At 54.4% G+C, this 14,823-nt stretch overlaps 4 protein-coding genes across 4 annotated transcripts; 2 read left to right on the forward strand and 2 right to left on the reverse strand.

Moving 5' to 3' along the window:
- Nucleotides 1–40: 40 nt before the first annotated feature.
- On the reverse strand, nt 41–1,719 carry BDP81DRAFT_405156 (cytochrome P450; the record flags this gene model as incomplete). The annotated part of the gene is made up of 2 exons (XM_060588928.1): nt 290–1,719; nt 41–209 (listed from the first exon to the last, which is right to left on the reverse strand). The coding sequence occupies exons 1-2, from the start codon at nt 1,711–1,713 to the stop codon at nt 41–43; spliced, it is 1,593 nt and encodes a 530-aa protein (XP_060446674.1). The 5' UTR covers nt 1,714–1,719.
- Nucleotides 1,720–3,126: 1,407 nt separating this feature from the next.
- On the forward strand, nt 3,127–6,693 carry BDP81DRAFT_316310 (uncharacterized protein; the record flags this gene model as incomplete). Its single annotated transcript, XM_060584164.1, has 3 exons — nt 3,127–3,855; nt 3,943–5,305; nt 5,519–6,693. 3 exons carry the CDS (start codon nt 3,127–3,129, stop codon nt 6,691–6,693), a joined length of 3,267 nt encoding a protein of 1,088 aa, XP_060446675.1.
- Nucleotides 6,694–9,852: 3,159 nt separating this feature from the next.
- Nucleotides 9,853–11,540, reverse strand: BDP81DRAFT_424049 (uncharacterized protein). Its single transcript, XM_060590117.1, has one exon. The coding sequence runs from the start codon at nt 11,273–11,275 to the stop codon at nt 10,133–10,135; it is 1,143 nt and encodes a 380-aa protein (XP_060446676.1). The 5' UTR covers nt 11,276–11,540; the 3' UTR covers nt 9,853–10,132.
- Nucleotides 11,541–11,951: 411 nt separating this feature from the next.
- BDP81DRAFT_405159 (L-serine ammonia-lyase) lies at nt 11,952–14,571 on the forward strand. The gene has a single exon (XM_060588929.1). It carries the CDS (start codon nt 12,041–12,043, stop codon nt 14,243–14,245), a length of 2,205 nt encoding a protein of 734 aa, XP_060446677.1. The 5' UTR covers nt 11,952–12,040; the 3' UTR covers nt 14,246–14,571.
- The last annotated feature ends 252 nt before the right edge of the window (nt 14,572–14,823 follow it).

The raw sequence follows: 14,823 nt of genomic DNA on the forward strand, positions 1-14,823 counted from the left end.
CCTCCGACCTTATAGGCAGTGCAATGTCAAAGAACATGTCTCATATGGACCCTACATGTTTGCGGGGCACCACCTTGACCCAAAGCGGATGCTTGTCCCAAATACCGTAACTCTTCTGGTCCAACCAGTCAAAGTTAGGGTCAGCCAGTTCAAGGTCAAAGTTATACAGTAGACTGGCAATGATGAGTCTCATCTCGGGGTACGCAAGACTACACGAAAGATTAGTCAATGGCTTCCACTTCAGGCACAAATATCTGAGAGAAGAGATGGAAGTCAAGGTAAAACTCACTTCTTGCCAATACAATCTCTCGGTCCCGCCGAAAACACCTTGACACAATCCCTCCGATCACCAGCATACTCGGCAGGACGGTCCTTGACGTCCAGCCACCGCTCTGGCACAAACTCCTCAGGGTCGAAAAAGTTATCAGGATGATGTGCAATCGCGTACAGCGAGATATCCACACGCGTGTCCGCCGGCACGTAGCGCCCGCAGACAACACGGCCTCCAGTAGGCACCATCCGCGGCATCGGCGTCGGGGCAGGCGGGTATAGCCGCATGGCCTCCTCGATACACGCGTTGAGGTACGGCAGCTTCCGTAGGCGAGTGAAAGTCATGTCCGTCTCTGGATCCTCGATCGCGGCATCGAGCTCAGCGCGCAGAGTAGCCATCTTGGACGGGTGCGTGAGCAGGAGGTAACTCAGGGCCGACGTGGCAGCCGTGGTGGTCTCCGTGCCGCCAATCATGAAAGTCGCGGCGTTGGAGTACATCTCGGCTCGAGAGATGCCCGGCTTCTTCTCGCTGCCGCTGTTCTGCATGATCATGGACCAGATATCACTGCCGGAGTCGTCACCGCGGTCCAGCCGCTTGTCGACGCGGTCTGTTGAGAAGCGGTTGTGTCGGGCGCGGCGCTCACCACTGCCACCCCAGATGTATTTCAGAAGCAACGGCCCCAGAGGAGCATGCCATCCCATCATGGTCATGCCAAGCGTGACTGTCTTGATGGTGGAGTATGTGTCTCGTACCCACTGGCGGGCTGACTGATCGCTCTCAAGCATGCCGAGCGGCTCGCCATACATGAGGTCGCCCATGATGTCAAAGGCGAGGTAGCTCAGCCAAGTCATGAGGTCGACGCGGCCATCACGATAAGAAGAAGCAGAAGTAGAAGCTGGCTCCACATTCTCATCAGCCAGCTTGCTCATCAAGTTGCGGACATGGCCCTGCACGAGGCTCTCCTGCTTGAGCACGGCACGGTCGGAAAAGGCGTGCGAGAAAAGATGCCGCTGCCGCTGGTGGTCTGTGTCATTCTCGGCGCGCACGATGCCCTTCTCGGGGGCCGCCATGTCCGGTCCCAGTCCGACGTAGTCCTTTGGCATGTCGCCACCTCCTCCTGCCTTGGCGTAGATGTCGTGCCAGGCATCGGGGTGGCTGTAGCTCAGCTCCTTTGGACCGATGCGTACAACGTGGCCATACTGTTTGTGGAGGAGCAGTGGCCAGCTGTGGTTGGTACCGTGGGCGCGGTGCCATAGCCATGGGATGGTAGTGATGCGTGCGAGTAAGGGGCCTGGGTATTCTGCCAGGGGGTGGAGGGTAAGGTAGTAGATGGTGCGTAGGACGATAAGTCCGAGAATGGCCGGGCCGAGGGTCCAGAGATGTCTCTGAAGGTCCGCCAGGTTGATTAGGTGAACGTTGGATGGAATGATGTCGAGAAACATGATGGCCTCCAGTTGTTAGTGAGTGGGGAGTTCTAGACCGAAGTTCCGAAGGACGTGCTGGTTCAACTTGTTCTCTTCTCGCTTTTTGACTTTATTTCGATCTGGATCCTACAAGCGGTGGTTAATCTCCGAATCTCCGGGGAAGAGTACCGATCTGAGGAGAAATAATGAAGACTCAAAAGAGGCTGTCGCCACTGTCCGAGTCCAGACTCTCCAACATGAGGGGTGAAAATTTCAAGTGAAGCTGATATGGCCTGGGTAGTTACTAAGACCACAGCAAGGCGGAAACCGAGCATCCCAAAAAAGGATTTCCCCAACGGGCAACTCATATAATCGATAGACTCAACCCCGACGCCGGAAGTGTACTGTGTCGTGATTTTTCGCATTCGCAAGGTCCGAGGGGCCCGAAGTAAAGGGCAGGGTGCTTTGACGTAGCCGTGTGCCTGAAGGGCCGACGGCTTGAGCTCGGAGCTGACACGGGGAGGTTCGGTAGAGGTTCCGCGGACAGGTAGCTAGGTTCTTCTGAAGTCGACCAGGAGAGCTTTGAAAGACTGGAAGCTTCCTCGCATGATTACCGATATGACGGAATCGGACATTATCACATGAGAATAATTTTCCTAGGTTCAAACTTTAAGGTCTTTAAACTTGGCGAAGAGATTGCGCCCAGATGCGCCGTCATCCTGCGCTTGGACGAGCGTGTATTCGTATTCTAGAGAACCATATGTGACTTAATCAGGCACCATATACCCGGTCGTGCACGGTGTATAATCGTCCTGGCTACCCAAAGGGGCTAGTATAGATGGAATGATCAGACGGTTGTCAACCACACCGTCGGGGCACTGCCGAACAGCAAGATGTTCTGCTTTGCACTGCCGATCCATCATGCCGGATGTCTGCTCTGCTCGGGTATGAGGCCATTAAAAGAAATGCCGCGTATAGAATAAACGCCGGTTCGGTTGGAAATATCATCTGAATACGAAATACTTTCGTAATCACAACCAATTTGTGAAGGTACCTTTGAGGTTATTTTCGAGTGGAGGCCGCAGGCTCGGTGGCGCAAGCTTCCAAACGCCGTAATAGGCATTACGCAACAAGATTGAGGGAGAATATCTCTCTCCTGGTTTCCATTAAAATACATTTACATATATTTACTGACTTGCCTATTCCGAACATTCCTGACAGACCGACAATCACAATAGCTTTGAGTTGTATGCTTAATGAATCACGAAGTCAACGTATTTTGCCTCACATTTTGGTGATCACTGATCTGGAACCAGTAACTTCGCCTCTCTCTTCATCTTGTCGTAACTACACTTCCTTACACCTTGTTCATTAATATTTTTTCCCACCAAGTTACTTACTATGTCTGTCTATCAAAGACCCTCAACGCCAGTGTCGGCTCCCATTTCTCCCATGCAGTGTTCCTTCAAGGAAAAACCACAACAAGATGTAATCAAGCACAAAAATTCTTCAATCTTTCTTAATGTGCCCCAAACATTCTCAGCTGGAGGCATCATCACGCCGCCGGAAACCCCGGCCCAGAAACAACAACACGCCACAAGCGAATCTTACGCAACACTAATCGATTGCCCCATCTCCAAGGCCAGCTTTCTGCTCGCCCAGGCATCCCTGGCAACGGCGCTGGCCGGACGCACGTCATCAACAACAGAATTCAAGTTCCGGGACCGAGAGGCCTTCGGAGCGGAAACGGGGACGGAGACACGAACACTCCGTTTCGGCACGGGCCTCGATGGGTGCTTCACCACCTCCAGGGGCTTCCTTGGATGTCAAGCAACGCCTCCGAGCAACGTCATCACCCGTAGTATTAGTAATTCTCCAAGAAGCTTGAACCAAATCCAACGCTTGCCAGAGTCCCTGAAAGCGTGGGAGGTGGTTCACGGAAATTTGCCCCGTCTACTCCGCGCACGACGAGTGCGTCATGCCGTTGACGCCCTGCGCGAGAAGGCGGCTGTAGGTGGTAGAAATGCGTGGGATGACTTGGAACAGCGTCATCTGGCGCGAGCTGCGCTCGTGTTGAGCGGGCTGGCTCACGCTTACATGTTTGGCGAGGAGCAAGACAAGGGAAAAGAGAACGAGGGACAATCTCAGGTGCCGCGTCACGTTCTTGATCCGTGGGAGAGAGTTTGCACGACGTTGGGGAGAAACCTGACAGGGCGGGTAAGTACACAAAGTGACATCTTCGAAGCTGCAGAAGCTAACTCACCACAGGTGCCCGCCGACGATGTCCTCAACAATGCTGTGGGAAATGCCGCATTCAACCTCAGCAGCGCCTACTTTGGCCTCCCAGAGGAACGCCTCTCCTCAGGACTCCAAGGCACAATGGAGGGCATCTTCGCACCAGCTCTCTCCGCCATGGCCCTCGCACAGAGCGGCGTGCTGGCAGATGAGCCAGATCAAGTCACGCACTGCCTCGAGAGCCTGGCGGCCAACATTGTCAAGTGCGCCAACGTCTTCGAGTCCATGACTCTGCGCGACGCGGCCACCTTTGACCCCGTCGTCTGGATCAAGACCTACCCAGCCATGGGCCGCGCCGTCACGCCCGGCGAACTGGGTAACAGCGGCGCCGACACGCCGCTTTTTCACGCGCTCGACGTCTTTATCGGCCGCCAAGACGTCAAGGGTGACTTGACAGGGATGCAGAACGACCGCAAAGCCACGCTACCGGCCAACATACGCGCCTTTCTGGATGCCCTCGGCGACGGTGCGGGGAGCGTGAGAGACTACGTCGCGGCGTGCACCGCCCGTGCTACGCACCGTCTTTCCTCGGAAGAGCAGTCGCAGTACCGCCATCTCGAGGCGGCGTGGGACGGGCTTCTGCAGATGTACGTTTGGTTTCTCGAGAGACACCGCGTCAAGGCCATTGGCGTCACGGGCGTGTCGCTGAATACGGGGCGGCACTCGACGAGCAGTGGCGTCAAGAGCGGCGACCAGTGCAAACATGCTGGCTCATCAATGGCATCAGGAAAAGGAAAAGGGAAGCCAAAGATGCGGCCCGAGGCTATGCTAAGCATGCAGATGAAGGCGGGCATGGCGTCGCGGCTGGGTGGCCGACCTCTGTGGCAGGATGCGCGTATCCAGTCGCAGACTGTGTACGAGGGTAGCACAGTGGTTGAAGTGAGATTGGATGCCAAGTTGCCTCTCGAGGCGGGCGATCGAGTGCAGGTCTGGCCGTCAAGGAAGAGGAGAAACGCCAGCAGTTCGCACCAGCGACGGGTACGGGCTTCCACCCCTCCTGAAGACCATGATGTGTCGTCAGATGAGGACGGCGACGATGGAGATGATGAGGCCGAGCCGAGATTCTACTCAATCGCGCGTGTCACGCCAGACTCGGGAGGCGGCATAACCATCACTCTGACAGTCAGTCAACACTCGCCCCAGGGCCTCGTCTCCTCATTTTTGAGCAACGCGGCCCAAGGCACACATCTACGTCTTCGCCCATGGCCCAGTCTACGTTTCCGCCAACCTCGCGACCTTTCCGTACCTTTGGTCCTAGTCGGCCAGGGCAGCGGCATCGGCCCCTTGGTAGGCTTCCTGCACGACCGGGCGGTATGGGCACAGCAGCGCCAGATTGGTGACGGCGAGGTGGGCGAGCTGCTCCTCGTGGTCGCCGCCAAAACACGCCGCCATGTCCCCTGTCAACTCCACAGCCTGGAACATCTCACCAGGGTCTTGCCATTGACTGTCATCCTGGCCCTCAGTCAGGAGACACACCACCTCAGAATCCGCGGCGGTACCCGGACCCAGCTTGCCGAGGGGGAACGGCGCGTGACTCGCCACTTGGTAGCGTACCGGGACTCCGTCCATCGTCTTGTGAAAGAGGAGGGCGGTCATCTCTTTGTCTGCGGCAGCTCTGACTTTGGGGCCACGGTAACAAGTGGTCTTGAACTGGGTCAACCGCAGCAAGAAGAGCAACAAGCACAGGGACACGATGAGAACAACTACACACAGATCCCGTCGCCACCCGCGCACTGGGAAAGACTCCATCAAGATCTCTTCACAGCCGTCAAAGGACCTTCCAAACCGCGAGCGCCGTCTTCTTCCGGCCCCTCGTCCACCTTGCCCATCGTCACTCCCTCCGAGCTCGCAGCCCACAACTCAATCACCTCAAGCTGGGCCGCCATCGACGGAACAGTATACGACCTGACGCCGTTCCTAACTATCCACCCAGGCGGACCAAAGACACTCCTCGAGTCAGCAGGCACCATCGCTGATGTGCGCTTCGCCGAGACGCACGGCGGGCCACACGCCCAGGAAATCAGAGGCTATCTGCAGCAGTACGCCATTGGGCGTCTGCCTCCACCCAGGTGTCCTAGAGACCTCAGTACGCTTCAGATAACGACATCAAAGCTCACCGATGCCTTGGTGACGATGCAAAACGCCCTCACCAATAACACCGCCTTTGACGCGAAACGCGGGCCTGTGCCCGTGTACGTGTACGAGGATGCCTTGCTTGTATTCGCCGACGGCCTGGATGGCGTGATGGCCATCCTGTCGGACGTCGCTCCAGACGACGAGTACGGAAACGCCTTAGAGCTAAAGGAAACCGTAGCAAACACACAAACGCTGCTAAAAAAGGCCTTGTCCGATCTGAAAGACGGTTGTAAGCGTTACATGCAAGCCGCGGGCTCCAACGGCTCTGATGCCTTGCTCGATGAGAGCGAGGGGTTGATTCAGAAGCTGCATAATGAGCCTATCAACAAGATCCACGCGGCTATCAATGCTTGCAAGAAGGGTCTCGGCGAGATTGAGTCTTTGGGTCTTGCAGAGGCGGATGGTAGTGACGAGATTTGTGGTGTCTTGGAGGAATTTTCGCTTACTCTCGCTACTCTTGCCAAGAATTTGCTTCTTGTCATGGCTCTGGCTGAGGAAAGTGACAACGCGGAGCTTGAGCAACGGGCTACCTGTCGAGAGGAGAATATTTGCGCAACGCATTCTGCGATGCCGAGTGTTGATCTTTGAGCGTGTTAGATGCATTAAGTGAGCCTTGAATTTTAGCGGAGCTATTGAGCGTTCTCAACTAGATATTTAGATTCATCATAGCCTTTTCTATTCGTTTCAAACTATGGCTTCATACTACTCTGCATTTGTTCAACTTTCGTTCCTATCCCATCGAGTGCTGTTGGGCTACAGATACATTCACAGAAGGGATCCTGACCACTCAGGAGCAGCCAAGAGTTTTCTCGACCAATCAATGGCCCTATTTGAAAGGTACTTCGACTTCGGTTGCCTATATATTTTGGGTGTGATAGAGGTACCAGCAATCATCAGAGTTACAAATCGCAACCCCACACTGCTTACATCCTGACCTCGTCTTCTTTCTCCTATCTCTTCGCAAGTTCCGTATGACTTCGCCTAATGCTATTCGTTTGTTGTTACAAGACAAGCAAGCAGAGGGCTTCCGTGATACCCTCGTATATTGTTGCCATGGAATGGAATTCTCTCTTGTATCAGTGGCCCTCTAGGGCCGGGCCCGTTGCCTCCCATGAACTAATGGCCCAAAGCGCTGAATTAGCTGGGTGGAAAGGGTCCTTCGCCATTCGTACTGAGAGTTGGCCCGAGCCCATTCCGGCTCGCCCCAGAGCTGGAGAAAGAAGCTATTAACAACTACTACTTCTAAGAGAAAGTTCCACGTAAGGGATTGCCACCCCCCTCGTCGAACTGGCCGCCCATACTGGTTATCCCATCGAGTGCCAATTGGCAACAGGTACATTATGCCCAGTTTTGACCCACTTTTGCCCCCTCACCGCGGGAATACATGACGGTACGTCATCAACCCCTATATTTTCCCAGCTGCGTTCACCACCACAACTAACATTTCTACAGATGGGCAACTGTCGCGATGTCCTCAAGCGACTCTGATGCGTCTGATTCGTCAGCGCTTTCACATATCACCGTCGCAGTACTTCCCGAAGACCTTGATAGCGCCTGTACAGCTCAATGTAGGCCCGAGAGGTGTGATAACGCAACTGTACGCCCACACGAATCGCCTCCGCTAGAAAGGGGCACACCGGGCCAATTCAACCCCCTCGACGTGCCCTACCGCGCCGCAACAGTACGGGGTCTATCTACTACCCCTTTAGAGCTTTTTCAGCAGTATGTGCCTTTGAGGCTGGTTGAATCGTGGGTACAGTGGACCAATGAAGCCGCAGTACGAGGCCCTGTTCAACAACACTCACGATCCCACAGAAAAAAGACGAGGTCAGGGTGCCTGCAGTGTGGAGTAGCGCTTTGTAACTCGGATGATTGCTGGTACCTCTTTCATAGTCAGAGTATATAGACAACAGAAGTATCCATAATCTAGGCTTTTTGGTTGGCTAGAAGAAGTCTTGGCTGTCTCCTGAGTGGTCAGTTCCCCTCAAGGGCATGTACCTGTTGCCAATTGGCACTCGATGGGATAAGACCTCATTTGATCCCCTGTATCAACGCCGTTCATATTATGGTTATAATCATCGATCCATACAGGAATAGGCAGTTTCTTTTGGGCTTCTGGACCAAAGACCTCTCGGGCGGTACGAGCGGCAGCCGAGGACTTGGTAGGCCGGCGACGGTTCCGTAGTATCTGCTCAGTGTCGCGATAAACAGTTGTGAGGAAAAGTACCAAGGCATTATCTTTCCAGCTTAGCTGATTGACCTAGAAATGTAGGGAACAAACCTTCAGTATAGAAATACTATGAAAACATATGTGCCTTACGTACCTGACCGTCTTTTGTAGGGATACAGTGGATCTGACCCCAGGGAATACCCTTCCCTTCATCTTGCTTTTCATTAACAAGTAACTGATCAATTCCCCCATCCCTTCGGCAGGTTCCAGTTGCCCCTATTGCCTTTAATCGTAAAGCACGAAAGAGCTTTACAGAGGCAAATAGGTTATCGAGGAAAACGTGGTATTCAGCAAGGGGTAGTAGGGTCAGTAACGTAGTAACTACTCGTTGAGTGGGCGTGAGGCTGTCGTCAACCCCCTTTTCCCTTTGAAGCTGTGGCCGCTGTTGTGGTACAAGACCATACGGCCCCTTTCCGTGGACGTGCCAAAACCAACCATCGTAGGAAGTATCCAGACTGCGCTAAAACCCATACTTTGTAGCCAACTGGCGTATGCTTACTGGGTACTGTTGTCTTCTCAATAGAACGACCTTTAAATCGTACCATTGCCTCGTCAACGGTGAGGTTACTACCAGGTAGATAGAAGCCATCACCAACTTCCTGTATATGACTAGACCACTGGTTCACCTGCCTATAGACCTTAGGCATAAGGTCCTCACGAGGCTGGGCTTCACCGCGGTATCGTTTCTTCGTAGGAGGGGGGTCAGGCATAGTAAATTCAGCAGTATTGAAGATACGTAAGCGGCGGGATAATAGTTGGAACCGGTCTCGAGAAATAAATCGGGTAAATAAATGGATAGGATCTTCGTTCTTTTGAGATGTTGACCAGTACTTGGATACCTTATTTTCGGTATGGATTCCCATATAAATGAGGATCCCCAAGTACAAATAGACTTCCTCTACAGAAGTCGGTCTCCATAAGCGGCTTCGAGAGTATTGCTGAACAGGACCTTGTTGTGCTGCTTCATTCGTCCATTGTACCCACGATTCTACTATTCCTTGTGGTACGTACCGCTGGAATAGCTTCAATAGAGTATCGGGGAGGTCTCGTACCGTCGCCTTACGATAGGGCACTTTAAGGGGACTGAAGTGGCCTGGTATGCCTCGTTCTAGCGAAGGTGGTTCATGTGGGCGTACAGTCGCGCTATTACACTTCTCGGGCGTATAGTCAGCTGTACAGGCGCTTGCGAGGTCTTTAGGAAGTATCGCAACGTTGATACAGGAATGTACAGACCCTTCAGAGTCACTATCGTCGCTCGAGGCCATCGTGACGAATTGGCATGTGTAGATAGGCGATTTTGGTGGTGGAGGGAAGCCAGGGATTCCTAGGGGTAAATGACGTACTGTCATGTATTCCTGATGTGAGGGGTTAAGAGTGGGTAAAAGAGTGGAGCAATGTATCTGTAGCCCAACAGCACTCGATGGGATATGACCACGAATATGATCCGTCTCTTACGGCTTTGGGATGTTGCCACCATGTACGCATGGCTTACTACTTTCAGCCGCTCCGGAGGCCACGCTTTGCAACCTGATGAAGATATTTACGCGGAAGGACAACTTCACACAAGCCCATCATCACGACGTAAAGATGCTTGTAGTGACCCCGACCAAACAAGCCTCCTTCTAAACGAACTCGGATCTAGATCCGGTCTGATACATGGAAAGCACCATTTGCTGCGCTTGCAGTGTATATTTTCTAGATCAGGCCAAGTGGATGATAACATTGAACCCAAAATGACGAAAACTTGAAAAGTAAACTTGCTACGCCACGTCGAAAAGTCTATGTTTTCCGAAATATCTACAAAGCCCTCCCAACATACCTCCTCTTCCCCTGCCTCCTCGTAATCGGCACCCTCGGCTCATCCGGCCCCAACCCAATCAATCTCCGCCAGTGAAAGTGCAACGGATTCTCCTGACACGGCGGGATCCTCTCATACCCAAACGGCGCAGCCTCCAAAAACTCCACCGGCCCCGTATCCGGCTCCGGCACATTCTGGAACCAGCGCAACGAGACATGGAACCGCGACACGGGCATCTTGTTCCGCCCAAACTGGTGCAGCGGCTCAAACCACTCCTCGAAGGGAGTCGGGTAGCGCGCGTAGTAAGGGTACGCCCAGATCCGGAGCTCCTGTAGGCGCGGGAGCTTTTCGGCGGCGGATGTCCATGTGTCGTTCCATTTGATCCTTTCGGCGATGACTTCGTCTTCTTCGGGGTCCATATATGTCTCTATTGGGGCTCGCCATGTGAAGTGCAGCTTTTTGATGCGGGATAGGGAGGTTGTGGATGTGGTGCCGAGGAAGCGGGCGAGGGCGTCTGTGTTGATGAAGGAGAAGGTTGTGTCGTTGTAGATGGCGTCGACTGCTTCTTGATGCATGCGCTTGCAGGTAAGAAGGATGGCTAGGAACGGGCTGAACTCCTTGACGAGAATCTGACGTCGTTTCCCCTTGGAGCCATCCTTTGACTTTTCCCCCTTATCGTCTTCCAGCGAGGGTTGCTCGAGTTCTCGCAGAATAGGTGGCTCCTCTTCACAAGTCCAGTGGTTACACCACGACGAAACGATACGGAAGCGCCAAGTATTGATCGTCTCTTTTTCCTCTGCGGATCCCGGTCCGACACCTTCCTGTAGCGTTGACGGGTCCGCGGGCGGCGTGTTGAGGACGCGGGAGAGCTCGGTTTCGCGGATGTCCTCGGCGTCCAGGTCGGCGATGCATCGGCAGTGGGAGAGGGGCGCTAGAGGGGAAGCGCTGGATTTATACACGTGTTGGATTGATCCGGCGGCTTGCCAAAGGTGGCTATATATGTTTTGACGGATCTCGAGGGGCAGAGCTGAGAAGAAGGCTGATTGTGGTTGTAGATGAAGTGCGGTTTGAGGCTCATGCACGTTCGTGGTCTCAATCTCAGCCGAGAGAGTATCTTCACCATCCTTCTCCAGTTCGGTCATTATTGCGATTGTAGATGAGACGATGTATGAGTGTTAAGCCGTCGAAAATGAGATGCAGTGAGTACTATCACGCCAAGATGAAACTACCCGAATCTGAGGTGAGATGATGCGTGGCACTAAAAGCGTTGACCACCACCACGACAAACACCCCTCCTCCGATCCTTTGGCGAGGGACCTCCCCGAACAGGCTTAACGTCGCTTACGACATTGTACTCGTCCAATAACGATAAGGCTGGTCCTGAAATACGGATGCCTATTGCATGAAGTTTCCTCTCATCCAACCAACACCTGAAAGAATTCAACGATCTGACATGTGTGCATCTTGCGATGAACGACCGTTGTCAACGTCGGCAGTTTCAGCGAGAGAGACAACAAGGTTTTCCACAAAGTAGACAAGCAACATCACCAAACCATTACGTTACCCTGCTGATGCCCCTCGGTGGAGTTTACAAATCTACGGCAAATGATTGGCCAATGCGACGATCTGTTTGGGTCCTTGGTCTTGTCTTACCCCAGACCATCGGGATCCAGCCCAGGGATGATTGAGTGTGCTGAGTGCGGCATTCTTTTGTATCTGTGCTCTGGCTCTTATCTATTTCTCAGGGCAACCCCTAGACCGCCTTGTCAAACGCAAAGTTTACAAATTCCACCCGTCATCAAGAAACTTCTTCTTCTTCTTCTTCTTCTCCTCCATTGCGTCTCCAAAGATAAAGCTCTCCCAAGTCATTCAACTGACCCGGCGTTGCTTCGTTCCAAGCAACAGCCATGAGCAGCCGTCCTATCCAGCGGCTTGCCCAGCTGCGTGGGGCATCGTCATCGGCTCGACGCGCTTCAACGCGGCTCGCCGGCCCCAGCTACACCACTCTCTCGGCCAACAACCCGACAACTCGGCACCAGATCCGACACACTGAAAGAAGTAGTCCAGCAGTAGCAGTAGCATTCACAGGTCTGCTGTCAAAGAGGCTATTCGGAAGTACAGCCCAGCGCCGCAATGAATCCGCCGCCGCGGAAGACGAGGAAGATGCGGGAAGCTACAGCGAGGCGGACCACGAGCACGCCGTCATCTCGACGTTTGATCTGTTCTCGATCGGCATCGGCCCTTCGTCTTCGCATACCGTAGGCCCTATGCGCGCCGGCAACATCTTTGTCGCCGATCTGGCGGAAGCCAACCTCCTACACAAGGTCAACAAGATCCGCGTTTCCATCTACGGCAGCCTCGCTCTCACGGGCGAAGGCCACATGACGCCGTCGGCGCTGCTTCTCGGCCTCGAGAGCGCCGATGTGGAGACCGTTGACACGGCGTACGTGCCGGAGCGGTTCACCGAGATCAAGGCGAGCAAGAAGCTCTTCTTGGGCCAGGGTCTCTCGGATGGCAAGGGCAAGGAGGTCGCGTTTGACTATGAGAGGGATTTCGTGTGGGAATGGGGTCGCAAGTTGCCCATGCATAGCAACGGCATGCGGTTCACGGTCTTTGATGATGAGGGTTACGTCTTGGCGACGAACGACATGTTTAGCGTCGGCGGAGGATTCGTCGTCAATGGTTCCCTGTCCATCAACCCGGATGCATCGCCGGCATCGTCCTCGTCCATGACGCAGGTGGATAGCCCAGACGGTGAGACTACCGGAAGGCATCCGGCCGATTTGGCGGAGAACATGTTTTACAAGGAGATTCGCCGCTCCGACGCTGCGGGAGACCGTAGGACCGGCGCCGAGGTCAAGCCCCTGGACGAAGCAAAAGAAGACCCGATGCTGCTCGATGGCACACAATCAGATCTATCCCCCATCGAATCAACATCCGGAAACGGCGTCGACGGTGGTGCCGACCATGGATCTGAGAGCAGCGAACCCTCTGGCCCCCGGTACCCCTTCCGCGACGCGACCAGCTTGCTTGCGCTCTGCCGCAAGCACAACCTCACCATCGCCCAGCTCGTGTACGAGAACGAAAAGAGCCACGGGTACACGGATGAGGAGATCTACCACAAGCTCTTCAAGATCTGGCAGGTCATGGACACGAGCATCCTGGAAAGTGTCCAAGCACCGCTAGACACAAAACTCCCCGGCTCCCTCAAGCTCCATCGCCGCGCTCCCGCTCTCTACCGGAGGTTAACCCGAGGCCTCTACTCCACCGCCGGCCACACCTCCCCGAACCCCCTCGACAAGGGCACCGGCGAAAAGGCCTCTTTGCCGGGCTTCTCCTCCGGCTCCGGCTCCGGCTCCGGCTCCGCATCCACCCCGGCAACCATCTCCAAATCCAAGGTCCCCGGTCTCAGCATCGGCCGCCGCCAACCCCCCCGGATCCTAGGCTCCCTCGACCACCCCATCACCCCTTCCCCCTCCCGCCGCACAACCTTCCCGACAATGGACTACCTCACAGTCTACGCCATCGCCGTCAACGAAACGAACGCAGCCGGAGGCCGCATCGTCACGGCCCCCACAAACGGCGCAGCGGGCATCATCCCCGCCGTCCTCAAATACACCATCGAATTCATCTCAGACGACCCGGAGCGCGACATCCCCACCTTCCTCCTCACCGCCGCAGCAATCGGCATGCTCTACAAGCGCGGCGCCACAATCTCCGCCGCGGAGGGCGGGTGCATGGCCGAAGTAGGCGTCGCGTGCTCCATGGCGGCGGGCGCGTTCGCGGCGTGCATGGGCGCCAGCCCCGAGGCTATTGAACAGGCGGCCGAGATTGGGATCGAGCATAACCTCGGTCTGACGTGTGATCCTATCGGGGGGTTGGTGCAGGCGCCGTGTATTGAGCGGAATGCGCTGGGTGCGATTAAGGCGATTTCGAGCGCGAATTTGGCGTTGAGCAGTGAGACGGGAACGCAGAAGGTTAGGCTGGATGATGCGATTCGGGCGATGCGGTTGACGGCCAAGGGGATGCGGAATGAGTTCAAGGAGACTAGTTTGAGTGGGTTGGCGACGAGCGTGCCGTTTAATATCCCTGTTAGTGTGCCTGATTGCTAGATATCGGGATTTGGTTTTATGAGTTAAAATGGGCTGTTCTTTGGTTCTTTGGTATGATTATAGACTTGGGAATAGAATTACGGCCTTTCGGTGGAAGAGACACATCAAGGGGGTTAGGCTTGAAGCGCTGCCAATCCTCGATTCGCGGTTCCGTCTTTTCAGTGGGAAAACTTGAGTCTTAAAACTTGGGATGAGGAAATAGAGGATGCATGGTCAATCAAGCTGCGGTGTCTGATTCCTTCATGTTATGCTGACATGAGCCGCGAATGCCTTCTAGGGCGTAGCTCCCGGTGTTGAATTGAGCGTGCATGCCCACACAAGCCGGGGCGACTATGAGTCTCTAAGATCCACATATTGGGAGTTCTTCACAGAAATGGAGCATTTCAATGGATCCTCCCAGCGATGAGAACGCGCAAATGCTGCAATTCCCATCCAACCAAAGCGAGAAACAGCAAGCCAAGACTCTGGCACGGGAAGAATCTCTTGAAGCAACGATCACCGAGATGAAAACTGACCGAAGTCGCTCCGATCGTCAACGCCAAGCTGTCAATGAGAATGGAGCTCCTGTAGTCGCGATC

Source organism: Colletotrichum phormii (assembly GCF_030913505.1).
Source record: "Colletotrichum phormii strain CBS 102054 chromosome Unknown BDP81scaffold_7, whole genome shotgun sequence".
Taxonomy (NCBI): domain Eukaryota; kingdom Fungi; phylum Ascomycota; class Sordariomycetes; order Glomerellales; family Glomerellaceae; genus Colletotrichum; species Colletotrichum phormii.